General features: G+C 41.6%; 2 protein-coding genes across 3 annotated transcripts; one reads left to right on the top strand and one right to left on the bottom strand.

Annotated features, from left to right (window-relative positions):
• Nucleotides 1–1,595: 1,595 nt before the first annotated feature.
• cbln2b (cerebellin 2b precursor) lies at nucleotides 1,596–4,692 on the bottom strand. Its single transcript, XM_028968563.1, has 4 exons — nucleotides 4,479–4,692; nucleotides 3,544–4,058; nucleotides 2,938–3,057; nucleotides 1,596–2,529 (listed from the first exon to the last, which is right to left on the bottom strand). The coding sequence occupies exons 2-4, from the start codon at nucleotides 3,829–3,831 to the stop codon at nucleotides 2,332–2,334; spliced, it is 606 nt and encodes a 201-aa protein (XP_028824396.1). The 5' UTR covers nucleotides 3,832–4,058; nucleotides 4,479–4,692; the 3' UTR covers nucleotides 1,596–2,331.
• Nucleotides 4,693–7,571: 2,879 nt separating this feature from the next.
• On the top strand, nucleotides 7,572–15,341 carry fbxo15 (F-box protein 15). 2 transcript variants are annotated; one of them, XM_028969846.1, is made up of 10 exons: nucleotides 7,572–7,780; nucleotides 9,682–9,783; nucleotides 10,170–10,274; nucleotides 10,359–10,493; nucleotides 12,074–12,274; nucleotides 12,798–12,930; nucleotides 13,016–13,098; nucleotides 13,436–13,581; nucleotides 14,034–14,158; nucleotides 14,998–15,341. In XM_028969846.1, the coding sequence occupies exons 1-10, from the start codon at nucleotides 7,683–7,685 to the stop codon at nucleotides 15,265–15,267; spliced, it is 1,398 nt and encodes a 465-aa protein (XP_028825679.1). In that variant the 5' UTR covers nucleotides 7,572–7,682; the 3' UTR covers nucleotides 15,268–15,341. The 2 variants fall into 2 exon arrangements, with proteins under 2 accessions (XP_028825679.1, XP_028825678.1); XM_028969845.1 differs by having other exon boundaries at nucleotides 10,359–10,601.
• The last annotated feature ends 3,004 nt before the right edge of the window (nucleotides 15,342–18,345 follow it).

The raw sequence follows: 18,345 nt of genomic DNA, 5'->3' as shown, positions 1-18,345 counted from the left end.
GCTAGAGCCATTGCTATTTCCACAATTATTTATGTCATTTCTGCAAACTGTACCAAGCTGCCATCTGTGCACCAATAAAACTTTTCTATGGGCCAGAATTTGTTTTAGTATCTTTTCATTTTTTTTTTTAAGCCTAAAGAAACTTCATATAAAGCTTCAGGGTCATGCAAGGTCATTGCCAAGTTTTTCTTTGTTTGATGTTTGTGTATAATGTCAAGTAAAAATCCAACAAGTGTGAATGGTCAAACACTGGCCATTTGATTATGCAAGGTTAATGAAACAAATGATGACACAATTTAATTTATGATGTGAATAATACTTTTTTTTTTTTTTACTCATTCGCATGCTGCCTGTGCCAACAACCCTGTGATCTCTGAACTGCAGTAGATGCTGTGCAGTTTTGTTCTGCTGCGCTTGTAATGCACATCAAATTACAAAATACAGATATTAAATCCTTTCCACCCTTTAATTCATCCATGAGATGCATTCATCCAAGAGTATATTTTTAAACTCTCCGGAGAATTTTTTTTTTTTTAAAGGAGCTCTCCCAACATCTTCCCGGTCCCTTGTCAATTCTCTAATGAGGTTGAAATGAGGCTGCGTTCATGATCATCGAAATTTGTTCCAGGACTTGGACAATCTTCATGAGTTATTTAAGGAGTGATAACCTCAACGCACAAAGCCACCAACAGACACCAGTATAAAATGATGTAAGACACGTGTGACATAATAGGCGTACGCTATCCGAAGGTCTAATAAGGTTGTACATCAGAATAATGTTTTATTTTGGCAGTGCAAGATTGTTCTTGTGATTAATTTACCCAACTAGTTTCATTAGGCCTTGATAAATGATTGCTAGGTTAAATAAAGTCCTAAGCTAAACAACCTGCCCTGTACAGCCTGGATATAACTGATGTGAAGGCAGATAGAAAATAACCAAATGTTTACAATTTTCCATAATTTTATGTGAAACAAGCAAATTGCACACACTGTACTGTAGATAAGTTTGAAAAACATAAAGAGCTCATTATCAATGTAATAACTCTCCATTTAGGATCTTTGCATTCAGAGTCTGATTAGAAGATGCTGCTCAGATAATTCATTTAGAGACAATGGTTACCCATTAGGCCTCAGATTCCATGGTGCATTTGGTTTGATTCCACGTCCTGAGTGTATTTTACACAGTTTCACTCAGCCAGGATAAATATTCTCCTAATTCTGAGCTTATGTGTGTGTTGGAGGGCTGATGGATCTATAAGCCTACAACAGAAAAGCTATATATTTACTTTTTTCTTTCTCAAATTATTAATATTAATAAATAAATTGCTGTTCACTTATGGAAACACAGAACTGGTTTCTGCTAATGGTGCCCTATCCAGTATGCGGTTTCAGCACCATGGACAGGGACAATGTAGGGGCCTGCAGTTTTATACAGAATTCAAAAATGGCCTAATGGTAATAAATGGGTCCATATTATTATTATTAAATATTATTGCACCATGCCAAAATATAAAAAATAATAATAATAAAAAAACAAGCTAATAATAATAATAAAAAACTGAGCCTGTTGTCCTCGGTAAAGAAAAAGTGAATGATAACTGTACAATACAATATTTTTATTAGGTGGGACATCATATAGGGGTTTCTTTTTTTTTCTTTCTGTACTTATTTCACAATGTACATTTGTGAACAACGTCACTGAACACTAAATCAGTCAAAGCTACGCAGATTCTGGAATGTAGAACACACCATTATGTGAATATGTCATTTAGTAAATTAGATAAACGTTTAGTAAAAGTATTTCTTCTTCTTCTTCTTCTTTTTGATGATGTTCTCCATTGGCAGATATGACATTTGCAATATACTGTATAGTAGTAGTTGGCCTACATTTGGCATATTTTCAATATGTTCAGCATCCAAACGAACACCATGGACAGCACAAAAAAAAAAATCATCTTCCATTCGTGCAAAAACGCTTTTTTTGGAGAGGCGGGAAAAAAAAGCAATTCTTGACACAGGGATCGTCCGTTAACTCCGTACTTCTGTCGTTAAGGCTATACAAACACAAAATAAAAAGCTTCTTTTTTTTTTTTTTTTTTAATAAATACACGTGGTTCGGGATTTGAAAATTATTCTTCCTGGTCCGACGTGTTCGAACTGTCCGTGAAATAAAAAGTTTATTCGCTCTTTATTTTTCTCCCCCCAACAATGTAAAAAAAAAAAGAAAAGAAAAAAATCCAATAGCTCCGTATTGTCCTGGTCGGCAGACGCACGAACTCCACGGGCCTCCCCGCTGACCTCCTGACCCCCTGACCTCCTGACCCCGCGGGATTAGAGCGGGAAGACCAGGAAGCCGGAGAAGGTGGAGTACTTCCATCCGCCCATGAGGTTGCCGCGCTCCAGCTTGAGGTAGACGCGGTCTTCGCGCTCCACCATCAGCAGGACCCCGTTACTCGCCGCCTCCCGCGTCACGTCCTGGTCCCCGGCGAAGGCGGAGATGACGGGGTACTCGTTCTGCATCAGGTTCACCTGCGTGCCACCACACTCACTTTTAATCCTCTTTAAATGCGCGCATGCATAAGTAACGTGGACGTATGAAAATCGATTTGGCGCCGCCACGTCATGAATTCGAGAGATTCAAGTACAAAAGGCGGTATATTCTGTCTCGAGACAAATAATGAAACCAAAAAAAAAAAAAAAAAAAACTAAAACGTTTTCCGTCGTTCATTCTTGGGGTGAACTGCTGCGTGTGGTAGTTTGCAGACGGTCCCTTATTCCGTAGCCCGTAAAATCTTTATTTGTCTCGGTAAACTACAGAAGGCGGCCCCCTTTTCTGGCTGGGTACCCCCGATTAAACCTGGCAGCGCGACGTTTGGAGAGCTTTGTGGTTTGGGTGGATCATTTTAAATGATAAGGAACGGTGACGTCCGACCTGACCTGTATGGTCTGCCTGTTGTACACCTTCACCACGTGGAAGCTGAAGCTGTAGATGCCTCTCCTCGGCGCGGTGAACACGCTGGCCTTCAGGTCGAAATGATTGCCAATGTTCACTAAAACCTGAAACAACACACAAAAAAAAAAAACGTCTGTACGTCTTTTATCATTATTATTATTTTTATTTTTAAATCCGTAAATACAGAATGAAGTGTGATCGAAAAATGTGGTCCAATTTACATTTACATTTAAGGCGTTTGGACAGACGTCCTTATCCAGAGCGACTAACAACACGACTTACAATTTGATTACGTCGAAGAGGGGATTTAAATTTGACTCTCAAAGAACATCCTTCGGCTGGGAAAAGGGGGAAAGGCTCCCGTATCTCTCCAAGCAACGAAGGCAAGATTTAAAAAAAATAATAATAATAAAAATCGTGAGCCCCAAAAAGGACTGTTCACGAATCGGCCAGAAAATATCGTTTTATAGTTTATATAGTTTAGGCGGGGAAATCCGGAAGTTCCCATTCCGCAGCAAATCGATGGAAAGCAGCCGCGTGTGCGTTCGGACGGAGGAAGAAGACATAAAATCCCACTCGTGATATCTGACCTGGTCGAAGTAGATGGTCATCGACGTGTTGCTCATTTCGGAGGGCTCGTGGTTCGTGCCCCTCACCGCCGAGAAAGCCACTTTGGCGCTGCCGGAGCGCACCGATATCCCGAGCGACGACGTGACCCCACCGTCCGACGAGGGGTTCGAGTCGCACACCACCAGGCACTTCCCTTCCAAGACGATGGGCTCCGTGTCGTTCTGGCCGAGGCCGAGGCCGGCGCCGCATCCCAGGAGGAGAGCCAGGGCCAGCATGGCGCAGGGTCCGCGGCGGCTCGCTGGCACCATGACTGGGAACGGCGATCCGGCGCGCACTGGTCTTAACGATCGACCCCCCCTCGGAGGTTTGTCGTATCGGGCTGTATCACCTGGTCCAGGGTAACCCCTCTCTCACCGTCTTTCGACACACACACACACACACACACACACACACACTTTTCCGTTCTGCTTCGCCCCTTTTCCTGTGCGCTTCGGGTGATATCAGGAGGGTCTTCACGCCGCCTGTACGTTACAGCCTACAAAACGGAGAGAGCAAAACGTCGTTCATCGCAACGGAGACAACTTCGCTCCAACCCGTGCTAAAAAAGACCCAAAACGTTCCAAACTTGGCACCAGGCAGAAACCGCCACGGGACCCACGGCGACGGATTAAAGCGCACGAATCCAAGATTCCGATTAACGCTGTAGCTCGACGTCGTTTTTTTTCGAACTCTCCCCGCCACCGTAACACCGTTTAACATATATAAAACACCGTAACACCGTTATATATATATAGAAAATCCGCGCGTCACGGCGCCCGCTCCTCTCCAAACGCTGCGCCCGGCCAAAACCCACACCCACGGAGACAGAGGCAGCGCACGAAACGCAGCGCTTAACCGCGGCTTAAAATGCCGGCAACCAAACGATCGAAAAGGGGGACGGCGTCTCCGAAGTTACCTGTTAAATCCATCGCGCCGTGGCGGGACCCCCGTGCGCGCAGCAGCCTGGAGAGGAAGTGGAGTGGAGGGAAAGGTGCCGGCTGGCCCCTCCGCCCTCAGACGACAACGCCCGCCCACCCCTTATATACAAGAACGCGGTGACTCGGCACGGTGGGTGCGGGGGACCCCGTCCCGCCGGTCCACTTCGCGCAGGACGTCGCCGGCGACGCGGCGCACGTCAATCAAGGGCAACTTTTTTTTTTTTTTTGCCACGTTTATGTAACAGACGAGTGTGTGGCGCTAATTACAATTTTTGCCAAAGAGCCGTTTCCGCGGAATCTCACGAGATGCTCTTGCGCCACCCCGTGGACAAAACGCGCTACAGCATGAGGCTCCTTTCCGTTGGGTTATGACTCCAACCCCTCATTAACTGCTCTCAAGTGATAATTAATAAATGAAGAAGGAATGTGGGGTAACGCTGGCCAGCAGTTAAATGTACACGTCTCTCAAGCGGTTAAGGAAGAGGACCCGTAATTAGAAGGTTGCAGGTTCGAATACCCGAACGGCCAAGGTGCCACCGAGCAAAGCACCGTCCCCACACGCTGCTCTCCACTGCCCACCAAGGCTGATGGTTAAAAGCAGTGGACACGTTTCGTTGTGTCACCGTATGCAGTGCTGTGTATCAAAATGACAATCACTTCACTTTCTTTTTTTCTTTTTTTCTTTCACATACTCAGCTGTTCAATAGTTTAGAGTCATTTAGAAATGTACAATTTCTGATGGTAAACAATTGTTTGGTACTGAAAAAAGGACATTGTTCATGCTGTAAATTACTGTCATATCTTGCATGCCTGTAGAGAGGAACTTCATAAGATCCAATGGAATTATGTTCTCCGGTGGAATGCTCTGTCCGTCACTTTAAAAGTTTAATTCATTATTAGCAAACTTTCCTCAGTTAGCTGCAAACAGATACACTAATCAAAGAAGCAATAAAACTGGCCAGTCACACTAATACATTAACTTTATCAATTATTATTATTTTATTTTTTTTCTATTGAAGCATTTTCATTTCAAGAAAAAAATACAAAATGACCCTAAATATTTGAAAGGTATTGTATCATATACTGGAATGAACAAATAAAACATGTTTTGTTGTTGTTGATTCAGCGATCAAGTCTTTGCTTATCGTTTTAATGTAGCTACAAAAGTATAAGTTATATTGTACAGTAAGAAAAGTAGTATTTTCAGTTATAATCATATAATCTACAATATTTCCTCATTGTTTTCAAGAAGCTTCACTGACTTCAATGACAGTTTTATTTTTTTCTATTTACACGTTAGACTCTTATTCAATAATTATGTTTACTCGTGATATATTTGTTGGAGCAAAGATTCTAGTGGTGTAGGCCACTTTTGACTGTGGACAGGCAAAGAAATTGAAGTTTTGAAAATTTCTACTAATGAACTGAAAAGTCAGGCATGGGGGCAGGGGACCGCGCTCCCAATAAACTTATATTGCATAAACATCTCTGATCTTGCGGTGGGGTGTACTTCCACAGCTCTGACAGGTCTGGGGATTCAGTACTGGTGGACCTGCACTTTCTTCTTATAATTAACTGTCTGCTTGCCTTTCTCAAGACATCTAATTGGCAATGGACACGTTAAAGTAATTTATTTATTTCCTGTATTTAACGCTTGTCTGCCCCTATTTAGACGCAAATGAATGTGAATATTTTACATGCTGCTTGTGTGTTATGTATATGGGTAGGTTTTTAGTTTATTGAATGCAAAAATAAAAGTTCATTAGTGAAACTGATTATTTGTTACATGTGACACACCACAGCACAGCACCCAGTGGCCTCTGCATTTAAACCATCACCCTTAGTGAGCAGTGGGCAGCCATGACAGGGATTTGAACCTGCAACCTTCCAATTACGGGTCTGTTTCATTACCCACTAGACCACCGCTGCCCCTTGTAGTAAATAATAAGGGTATCATCTTGCACTGACTACTCAAGAACTGTTGTTAATTTCCTCAAGTGATGATGCTAATTTTGGGGAAAATAAGAAGATAAGAAAAGAGTGGATTCTCATCATGTGTTGTTCTTATCACAGATAAACCCAACCAAAAATTCTCTACTCACTTCCCTTGACGTACGCTGCACAGTGACAGACAAGTGAGGCAGAAATTGACGTTAAGGATCCAAGAGCGGTAACTGACCCAAGGCCCGCAGAAGGACAGGCCAAAAAAAAAAAGAAAGAAAGAAAGAAATGTTAAGTTGTAAGGGCAGAGAGCCGGCTGTTAATGAACCCCAGGCACTTGTTGCCCTTGGAGCACCACGCGAACTCACTCGGGGCATCATACGAGTGTCACGGCTGTTTAGTCTTGACGAGATGTGGAGAGTGGCTCTGGTGAACTGTGTCGTCGCAGGTTCTAGGAACGGTGCTGCCTGTGTAAAGGTGACGGAGGACTGCAGAGGACTGCAATTCGAAGCATCTTTAAATGGAAATGCGGCCGAAGGGGAATCATTACCATATATTGTATGAGTGAATAGAGGGTAATGATATCACGCCAGGAAGGTTTAATCAGGATGCCGTGAAGATTCAGCAACGTGCAGCCATTAACATGCCACCTAAAATTACAAGCAATGCATGAAACCATTTCAAAATAGTGTCGGTGGAGCAATAGGACGCCTGAAAATGTATTTCACACCGTGAAAGAAATTTGTTCAAAATCTGCCATTCAAATTCACTACAAAAAAAAAAAAATCGAATTTCAGATTCAGGAACAGAAGGAACATGACCGAGTGTTGGTTACCCAGAATTCAACACGACTGCCCTCAACTTCACATTTTTGTCTCAGAACTCAAATACCAGGGCTGCAGTGTAACAATCTAGAACATCGTCAGTATTAACTTCTATTTACCACGGCTACCCCGTTCTGCTTTGCGTTCTGACCGATAGCCGGCTTCCGAACAAGGGCAGTGGGAGGATCCGCAGTACCTTGCGTGGCCTTCCTATTGGCCGAAACGCAGTGCTTTTCCCGCCCACTGTGCTGTGATTGGGTAGTTCTCGCAGGTCGGTGGAAATAAGTAAGAACGCCACAACGTGAGCTGACGCGACGAGGCGCAATAGGTTGCAGCTGCACGGCATTGTGGGTATTGGCACCGTATAAATCGAGAAGTTCGCTCAGTTGCGCGACAGGCCTCCTAGAGCCCATTGCTATGGCTACGGGACGCGGACAGCTGCTGGCCACCGCCACGTCGTCGCGGGGACGAGCGAGGGCGCTTTCTCCGGACATGCCCGATGCGCCGACGCGAAGGTAGAGTTCAAGACTGCGGGCTGGATGTTCGACGGTGTCCCGATATTCGCAATTAACACAACCCTCCAGGAAGACTAAACTTTCAGTAGCTCCCGCTTTCTTTCAGGGCTGGGGTCCAAATCAACGTAGAACGGTGGTGCTGTGTGGGATTAGTAAGACACACTTAAATGTAGTATATTTTGCAGCCTTGATTTACATTTGCAGCATTTATCGGACGCCCTTGTCCAGAGCGACTTACAATCAGTAGGTACAGGGACAGTCCCCCCCCTGGAGACACTCAGGGTTAAGTGTCTTGCTCAGGGACACAATGGTAGTAAGTGGGATTTGAACCTGGGTCTTCTGGTTCATAGGCGAGTGTGTTACCCACTAGGCTACTTTTTGGTTTTATATTAATTGTGCAAATTTTCCACAGTCACCCAAAGGCGATGAAGAACTGTGCTGCTGTATTGGACTAGTCTGATGCAGCTCAAGCTTCAAAACTTTTCAGCCACTTTTTTTTTTTTTTTTTTTTTTTTTTTTTTATAATATTAGCCAATGTGATTCTGTGCTTTCCAATTTAATAAAGTAATTAAATTGAATAATAAACATTCATAGTTTTGATTTTATTTATTTATTTATTTTCTTAATTTAGAATATGCACACTAAATGTGTGATGTGTGGGGCAGTGGTGGCCTAGTGGTTAAAGAAGCAGGCCCATAATCAGAAGGTTGCCGGTTCGAATCCTGATCTGCCAAGGTGCCACTGAGCAAAGTACCATCCCCACACGCTGCTCCCCGGGCACCTGTAGTGGCTCCTTACTGCTCACCAAGGGTGATTGGTTAAAAGCAGAGGACACATTTCATTGTTTGCACGTATGCTGTGTTGTAGTGTATCACAATGACAATCACTTCACTTTTCACTTAAACATGTTAAACATAGAGTAGAATATTTCAGAGTTGCATCACTTTCACTTTTTATGTGCACAGCACACAGAGCCACTGCATTTTTATGGATTTGACCAATTATACTTCACATAATTTTGTTGGCAGGAGAACTCCTGTTGGATTTGAAATTAAAGCAATTCCCACTGATCCCACTATTATGTGTCAGCAGCGTTCCTCATCAAAGACTGCAGTAGTATTTGCATGACTCTACTATTCTGTCAGAATAATTGTGTTGCAAGAGTTTGTGTGACCAAGTTTAGTCTGTGGCTGTGTGAACAAGTAATGTATATGTGCAAGGATAAGTAGTGTATGTGCAAGCTTTTCTTGATATGTGGCACCCTATAGACAACAGTTACTGCTTTGTACCCGGTAGTGTCTCCATGCCCTGACCTACACTAGTCATTCAGACATTTCCTAAACATAAAGACCATGAATGGGTTTGAATAGAAACAAAACTGATAAATAAAGATGCATTTGAACCCACTTCTCCTGATGTACTAGATACTGTACAAGTGTGAATCTGGCCAGTTTCATTGCTTATTTAACTGTTTTCAGCTGACATTCAATACTGCTGATTAAGTTCCTCCCTGTTTTCAGATATTTCACCTTTTAACAAGCATTACCAGCTACCAGGGTCATTTATAAAGTCTGGACTGGTTGTTTCCTATTAAAATCAAGGTCATTTCTAAAAGACATCAAACATTTGAACAGTAACATACATCTGTTTCATAGTCAGCTAATAGAGGATTACATCGACTGAACTATATTTACATTTACGCCCCCCCCCCAGACACCCTTATCCAGAGCGACTTGCAATCAGTAATTGTAGGGACAGTCCCCCTGGAGCAATTTTAGGGTCAAGTGTCTTTCTTAGGGACACAATGGTAGTAGGTGGGATTCGAACCTGTGTGTGACCCACTAGGTTACTACCACATCTATTTCTAACGTAACGTGCAAGGCAATGTTCTTGTGTTCCAGTCACCAGAATACCAGGACAAAACATGGCTGGACCCCTTTAGAACCCAGAGGCCTCCTCAGCCATTCCAAAAGTCTGAAGCATTCTGAAAATCACATCAAAAGGCAAGCATGCAATTTTTATTATCATTGTTGTTGTTATAAGCTAATATGATCCTTTATTAGTCCCACAAGTGGGAAATGTACACTGTCATGTCACGGCAGAAAGTGCACAGAGCAGCAAAGAAATAAATATTATGATGCTATATGAAATATACAAATAATATATTTTTTCTGGGGGTGAACCTGTGGAAAAAAAGAGAATGAGAGTATTAAAAGTATTTGTATATGCATAAAATATATTTGTGTATGTCTGTGTACATTTAATATATATAAAAGTGTATGTACATATGCACCTATTGCATATAAGAAGGCTTCACTTTGTGTAGCACTGTGGAAGAGAAGTTTCAGTTCTTAATTTGTTCTAATTTTTCTAATTCAACTTTAATTAGGATGCCTCCTGAGATCCTGTTGAAGATTTTTTCATACATGGATGCTGCCTCACTCTTTTGCCTCACCTACGTGAACAGACACTTCAGTGACTTGGCCAATAACAAGTAAGTCGGTGCACAATATCCTCATAGACTGTAATCTGTGCTGAACTGCTGCTCTCTTCCTCATAATTATTTTTTTCCCTTCAGTGATCTGTGGTACAGGCTTTATTCTCAGGAATGTGAGAAGAGGAGGAGGCCTTGGAAGGCCAAAGAAATAAGCAAAGTGACCGATGGCATGAGTGGTGCCTCCATACAGGAGAAGCCCAGGGGATACTGGAAGAGGTTATTATTCAAAGAGATGGCTGGCTGCAATGATAAGAAATGGAAGCGAGATCTCAAAGACGTTAACCCCTATACTGGCTTGCCAAAGCAAACAGAACGAGTCCTCAGGTCAGATTTGCACTTCCTCATTCCTATAATCATTCAACAGTGTGAAATGGCCGCCACTGTAAGCTTTTGCCTTGTTTTTAGTGCGCACTGTTCCCCGTGCTCAGTTACGTGAGGTTTTGCTACCCTCTTCAGTTGGAAGACGGTTTGGGGTATTTCATAATGCCGTAGTCTAAGCCAGCTCCTCCGTATGACTTCTTTTTACATATTTATTTCTTAAGTTGCACATTACACCAAACTGTCCAGATTGCACTGTGCATGACCGAATGCATAAATCATTAATTTTGCAGCGAATGAAAGGAATTCATCCCCAAAGTGTCACAGCGCTCTTGTCTTGGTAACAGAGTGGCATTAAAGGTTAGACAGAGGGTGGCTGTCTGTGCTTTGGGCTGTGCTCTAGAGCTCGATGCGCAAGGGAATCGTGCCTGGCGATCAGCGGTGGGTGCAGATTGTTGTCCTAACCCCAGATTAGGGATGCGGTGTCGCACCATTTTGGGCTCTGTTGCATCCGCTGCTTCAGAGACCATGGAACGTAATTGTGTTCCTCTCCGACGCGCTCTGATTTGTAGAAATAAATTGCTTGCCCCCTTCCACTTGCCCAGACAAATCCCTAAAGGCCTTCCAGTTACAGGCACAAAAGAAAAGCAGGTTTTACTTGGCCTGTTGTCGGTTCCTTTCCGATGGTTGCACACACAGTGCATTACATCCTAATGTTTATTCAGCATGCAGATGTTTCATTTTGCCCCGTCTAATTGTTTTAATGATCCACGGTAACAGTTATTCACCGAGTGTCTCGTTTTCTGCTAAGTAAAATGAACCTTGAATGTTTGCAGAGGATCTGCTTGACTGTTCAGCCGTGGTGCAGAATCACAACCACTGTTAGCCAGTTCCTCATTGGGATTTTCCCCAGGACGTGCCGTTTTGGTGTGCGTATCTTTAAATGATGATGAGGAGGAGAGCGGCCTATCGAAGTACACAGGCAAACAGGAAGTGGTGATGCCATTTTTCCCGGAAAAAAAATGTATTATCCCACTGGTTCGTCAGACTCGTGTGACTGAACTAAAAATGTTTTATCTGTGCTCATTTTTACATCCAGTCACAGAGCAATTGGAATGTTTTGCACATTTGGAAGCCATGATGGTCTGGTGTTACTTCTTTTAGGGGCGGGGTGGGAAATTCTCTGGGCGAACAAAGCATGAGAAAGGGGAGGTAACCTTTCCCCTTATGACTACATAAGGGGATAAATTCCAGATTGACCATCTGAGCTGCTGCTCTCTGAACGGTGAAGCAGAATGATCAAAGCACGCTTTATACATTTCACCATTTCTAGCTAGTGAAAGTGAAATTTTCTTAATAGGGGACCTTTTAATCTTAATTTTACACCTCTCCAGGCAATGGTTCTATCAGCCTGGCTTTAATTGTCTCTTAGGTCCTACCAGAACAGCAGTATGATGTGCCTTGTGTGCTCCTCACAGGAATTTGGGTGTCAAATGGGAGATCACGGTGATCGACAATACAGGAAAGAAGCATACTTTTGCACACTCCGATGTTCTCTTCACCGAGTCCTCAATCACAGTGAGCTGGGAATGCAAAGACTGGCCGTTCCTGCAAAAGGTCTCTTGCCTGCAGATCCATTCAGTGGTTCAAATGAACCTGGGCTGTGCTGCTGAGAACAGGTTAGAACAGTGGCTCTAAGGAGGCAATTCTGTTCTTAATATCAGTTCCATGTATTACTGACCTTCATCCAATATCAGTGTACATTTTAAGAAGTATAACCTCACTTCATTTATACCCACAGCAGCAGTGAATATTAACAATAAACTGCCAGTGGCCCATTAGAGGGGTCACGGTAGCAACCGTTGTAAATTTACAGCGCTGCTGTGAACAGTATTGTAGTTCTTTTGTGCACAGAAATTTTGTCCATAATTTAATTTTGTTAACGATTCCTTCTCATGCATCGATAATCAGATAATGTTCCTGATGATTATCGATATATCTCAGACAAAGATATATATTGCTATTCTGTGTCTTATAAGAAAACCATCTATTACAGTCATTAATCATTTTAAGCCATTTTAATATATCTGGGCTCAGGTTTCTTCTGTTGTGTTTGGATGCTCTAGTTTGAGTGAACGAGCAGTAAAAATAACCGGTGAATAGAACCTGGTTTTATGGTTAATTTCCCTTTCTTTGTCGTAGACCTGGGTGGAAGTCTCTGATAGCCAAAATCGAAGAGAAAAGAGAAAGCTGGAAATTCTTTGGAACAAGCATGCTTGTACGAGTTCAGAGAGCCCTTCATCCTGTTTCGGGAATAATACTGGGACTCTGGAGGGTAATTGTCTTGACCAGAGTCAAAGTTTTCCTCTCCTTCCTTAAGAGAGTCCCTGTTTTGCCTAAATGATGATCTCTGTCTGCAGGGCAGCTGTTCTGTCGCCTTCATGAAAGTGAACCTCCATCTTCACAAGCTTGTGGAAAAATGCCTGCTGGGGTCTCTGCACCAGTACGTCTGTCCCATTGAGTTTTCCGCTTCATCTGACTCACCAAAATCAGTTATTTTAGCGCACTGACAAAAACAATGTGTAGAATTATAGGTGTTCATCATGCATAGGCTTTTCTGACTGCCTGCAGTAAGAGTTGAAGTGCTAGGGGATTGGATTCTGAAGGGTGGCATTTTTTTTTTTTTTGTGTTATTACTCCATCTCCTGGCAATGCTGAAGACTATATTTGAAGAAAAGAGCCCTGCTCCTTTGTAGAAGTGGCCTTTTGTTTGTTGCCAGATTTATCCCCTGGCCCAAAATGCTAACAATTTGGGGTTTCTCCTTCCCTTTGTCCCCTAGTCCCTATCAGTTGATTGAGGAAAGGGCTCCATTTGACGATGTGGACTCAGAGTATGGTCTCCATGGATACACTGTGCATATTGTGCTCCACAGCATGGCAAAATGCATAATGTCTGGACACTTCTCTAAACTTTTCTGCCGGAGAGGTGAATGATAAATGGCCGGTACCTGAACTCTTAAACCACATGATTTAGTACATCAAACACACACACACACACACACACACATTGAGGCTTTGTCCCTTTAATCAATGGTCCTTTTCTGACCGTGGGACCACTGCTGATTGCATAATTAAGGTGTGGGGAGCAGTCTCAATTCTCACCTGCTGCTGGTGGTATGTTGGTTGGAGTTTAGAACACATTAGTGTCACTGCTGGATAGAAAGCAGTCCACCACCCAAAAACTCCCATTCCACAGCCATCCTGTGGTAACAACTGATAACTGATGAAGGGCTACATAAACTGTATGTAATCTCAATCCACATATTTTCATTGTGTATCAAGTGGTGTGATGTGGATAATACAGATGCAGTTCATGCTATTTTTCTGTTTTGTGTCGTTAACCTCATGAAATGTTTCCCTTGTATTTTCTCATCACAGAGCACATCTATGATGGCTATGTGCCACTCAGGCTCATTGACAAAGCCAATACATCACAGCACACCACCTTGTCTGGCAAGATAAACCTGGAATGGAAAGCAGAGGCTTTGAATGGGACTATTGAGGTCAATATATATATATATATATCTTTTCATGACTTGTATCATAGAACACTGGGACTGCAGAGTATGGCACCAACAGTGCTGACCAACAGGAGACTTATATAAATGCAGCTAGAAGTTTATTTTACCTTTTGAATCATCTTATTTCAGCCAGCGCCAAAGTTTAGAGGGGAGGATGGCCGATGATAGATAATATCAATGTTGCGGCTTATTCCATTTAAGTAGGTTGTTCTTTTACTGCAAAAAGAGAGATTTGAGGATTGAGTTAGATTGAGATCTGGACAATTAGAAGGACCAGTGAATGGCATCTCTTACATCAGGGAATACTTATTCCATGAAGGTGTATACTTGGTCAGCAAAAATGTTTACATTTTTTTGGAATTCACTTGTCAATGTTATGGCTTATTGGGGGTATTTCTTCCTGACACAATAATTTAATATTGCCTAATTTTGAGGTTTGAAATATTCTACAACTAATGTTCCTGTGATTTGTGCTCAGGGTGGTAGTAACCTAGTGGGTAACACACTCGCCTATGAACCAGAAGACCCGGGTTCAAATCCCACTTACTACCATTGTGTCCCTGAGCAAGACACTTAACCCTAAGTTGCTCCAGGGAGACTGTCCCTGTAAATACTGATTGTAAGTCGCTCTGGATAAGGGCGTCTAATAAATGCTGTAAATGTTCCCAAAACCAAGTAAGGGTGAAAATAATAAGGAATTCTCAAAATAATCAGCTCATCTTACGTATCTTTCATAGTGCATTTGTAACAGAGAAGTGGAATGTATAAGCCTTTCAAATTTAACAGTGTACATCAGAATATGTTCTCTTCTTTGTGTGTAGAACTGCACTGTGATGAATCTAACCGTGCTGGATGAAGCTCAGAAGCCCTTCTGGTGTGAGAGCTCCCCCGTGAGCCTGGTCCTGTCGAACCAGGGTCCGGTGTGTTACAACTATGACGGGCCGGCCTTTGTTATTAAATACAAGAGCTCAGAGGGCAAAGTCAAGATGGACCTGGTGTGGCTAGAGGAGCAGGGCCAGTTCTTTCTGGTTAATTTTACTGTGTTTCTTTCAGTCACAAAGGTCAACAAGCACTTTGGCAGGGATTACTGAAACAGTTGAAGACTTAGGGCACAATTCCTATATACATATATATATATATATATATATATTTTTTTTTTTTTTGCCTGGAGAAATTGTATAATTTGCCCTTTTCTGTTCACCAATCTGCTTGTTATTTATTTATTCTGTTATGTTATTCATAGTTCAGCAATGTGTATTACTGTGGACTTTTAAAGACAGTTGTTCATGATTTTGAGTGTTTTTATGTCACATGTCTTTTGATTAGTATAAAAAAAAAAAAAAAAAGCCTACTATTTTTTTTTTTTTTGAGCAATGCATACTGTGGATTTTAAAGACAGTTGTACATGATTTTGAGTGTTTTTATTTCTGTGGCATTCTGTTTTGTTTTTCATAAAAAAAAAAACAAACAAAAAAAAAAACACGACACATTTGTAGCAGGTGGACTATTTTAAAATATCCTTTCAACATATTTGATCTTTTTATACTGCAATCCATGCACTCACTCACTCATGGCCTCCAAATCCTAAACCGGGTTGCAGGCCTATGACGGGACAGTGTGTGCAGGACAGGGACTTACCCAAGATGTAGAACTAGCCACCTGCAAGAAACTTCAATTATTTTTTTTTTTTCTTCTTTTTTTTTTTTTTTTTAAAAACAGAATTATGGAACATGTCAGCACTATGTGGCAACAGGAATCTCTTCAGTGCAGACTATAAAGGTTTAAAGTGCACATGACGTGTCTTAGAGCTCCCCTCGATGTTCATTATGTGCAAGTGTAAATTGAACTGACCGATTTGTAGAAAGTGCTGCAATATTGTCTTTATGCTCATTTTACATTTTTGGATTAATTGTGTCCATATTCCAACTGTTATAAACATCACTTTCCCTGCATAAAACCTGTAATTTGCAAAACATGAAAAAAACTATTAAACCAAGTGAACCAATTTGGTCCTAAATAGGGTGTTAGTGAAGAAAATTAGGGATTAAAATGATAGACATTTTAAAGCATATGTAAGTCACTCTGTATAAGAGCATCTGCCAAATGCTGTAAATTAAAAATACATGTAAATTAACTAAAAATTCTATTAAAGACACCCCCATTTTTTTCTTTAACTAACAATACATAAAATGCATATGTTAATGTCTATTAATGTAGGTACTAACAAATGTAAAAAAAAATGTCTGAGATTGAGAGGAGCATTATAAAATATGCATGCGTTTAGTCTTTGGTTGGAAGCTTGGCATGTGACTCCCCCATGACGATTTAAGATTCAGCGTGTGTTGCATTTCAGCCGTGGTATTTGTCACTGAGACAAGTTCTGCGTTCCAGGCCGGGGCAATGCCTGCTGAATATTTAAAGAGTCATCAGATTTCAGACTAACCCGCTTGTACGCACAAGTATGACGCTGCTGCTGAGTGATGCGTTTTTCTGGCAGTGAGTGAGGTTTCTGCCACTTTCAGCCTTTTATTAAATATTTCACTGACCTTGAACCCCACCCCTCCCTAATATAATAAATAATAATATCTTCTATTTCTATTTACTGAAAGCACTGACATCAGCATATTTCCATGCCTTTAATGCAGATTTTCTCCAGTTGGTCATTAAAGCTATTAACTGACTTTGAAAACATGGTTTGGTTTGTAGTGACCTTGAGATAATTCCATTTCGACTACAAAAATCAATTTTTTTTTTTGATGACTTGCGAAAGTCAGTGACGAGGTTGTGGCCAAAGGGCGAGTCTGTCTGTCATGTCTACCTTGCATCCACAGTCACGTTTCCATCAGCCCCTGAGTCTGGGCTGAATTTCTAGCCCAACTGCACTGTATCACCGACTCTCATCAGGACAGGAGTGCATCTCAGGGAGCGATTTAAGGCACACAGTGCCACTATGGTGACCTTCACCACACTCCATGCAGGCAACCACTCCTGAAATAAGTCGTTCTTCTGAGGCAGTTATGAGCAATCACAACCCACAGGGCACTACACAGCCGTAATAGCCTCCCAAGACAAGTTTCAGCTCAAAGTCAACTGGTCAGATAAATGACTAGGTGTTTCTGCAGTTGAGGCCATCATAGAAATTGTAGAGCTTGTCAAAAGGTGGAACAACGCTGGCCATGCTGGGAACTTGTTGACCTGCTGCTCATATTGTCCTGGTTAAAGTGCTTGTCAAGCGTTTATGAGTTAGCAAACAGTTTGTGAATGTCTTGGCAGAACTCTTTTAGAGCTTTTTTTATTATTTATTTCAAGCATTTAACCAAATAATCTTCTCTCTCATCAAGTTCCCACCAGTCACTCTTTGGATGCCCTGATTGTTTTTCATCTGTCTTGCACTGGGGCATTAATACCTTCTACAAAGTTGATTAATCAGACAAATGAAAGGAAAATACAAAAATTGCCAGTAAGATGATATTGTGTGATATATTATAGGGCTTTTTTAAAATCAGAATATGTGAGAGATGGAGCCATTTAATCCCTCAGCCACAGCTCCATGATCCCATCCATTTGCTTTTTAAAAAACAGTTTAGTTATACTAATTGCTCATAATTGAACAGCCAAAATAAGACATTTAACAAAAAATCTAATTCAACCAAATAAATTAAAACGTTTTGTGAATTTGTTAAATTATTATGTATTTTTGCAAACCAAAAATAAGTGTAATGTCTACCAAACTGGCAACACTGTGACCAGCTGAAGCAGCGTATTTGGCGCCACCTACCGGCGTTTTACAGTCTGTATATGTCCTGCATATATATGAGACAACATATTCAAGATTTATTTAGGTGTAAAAAAGAATGTTGATGTAAATTTAAAAAAGAAAAATGTGCATTGTCATTGTGATAGGAAATTAAATTAAAATAGTGACATTACCAAACAATTACAGGTCAGTTCACTGGCTATCACACTGTCCACACCTCTTTTTACTGTGGCATTTATTTAGAAATGAAACATGAAATCAGCACTGTCAGGAAACTTCTGTAAATTTTTTGACTCAGCATTTTGACCTGAAATTAAATAGTGGCATCACCAAACCAATACTGGTCAGTGTACAGGCTATTGCGGCATTGGCAGCTTCTGTGAAAGATTATTGGGGTTTTAGCAGCCTAGTA

The sequence above is a fragment of the Denticeps clupeoides genome, chromosome 2, assembly GCF_900700375.1.
Source record: "Denticeps clupeoides chromosome 2, fDenClu1.1, whole genome shotgun sequence".
In the NCBI taxonomy this organism is placed as follows: domain Eukaryota; kingdom Metazoa; phylum Chordata; class Actinopteri; order Clupeiformes; family Denticipitidae; genus Denticeps; species Denticeps clupeoides.
This window is presented reverse-complemented; position numbering and strand designations above follow the sequence as displayed.

Coding starts and splice junctions, on each gene's coding strand:
- fbxo15 (XM_028969845.1), top strand. CDS start 7,683: ATGGCTACGGGACGCGGACAGCTGCTGGCCACCGCCACGTCGTCGCGG. Junction 10,275..10,358: donor AGTGACTTGGCCAATAACAA/GTAAGTCGGTGC, acceptor TTTTCCCTTCAG/TGATCTGTGGTACAGGCTTT. Junction 13,582..14,033: donor TAAACTTTTCTGCCGGAGAG/GTGAATGATAAA, acceptor TTCTCATCACAG/AGCACATCTATGATGGCTAT.
- cbln2b (XM_028968563.1), bottom strand. CDS start 3,831: ATGGTGCCAGCGAGCCGCCGCGGACCCTGCGCCATGCTGGCCCTGGCT. Junction 3,058..3,543: donor TGACCATCTACTTCGACCAG/GTCAGATATCAC, acceptor GTGTTGTTTCAG/GTTTTAGTGAACATTGGCAA. Junction 2,530..2,937: donor ACAACAGGCAGACCATACAG/GTCAGGTCGGAC, acceptor GGTGGCACGCAG/GTGAACCTGATGCAGAACGA.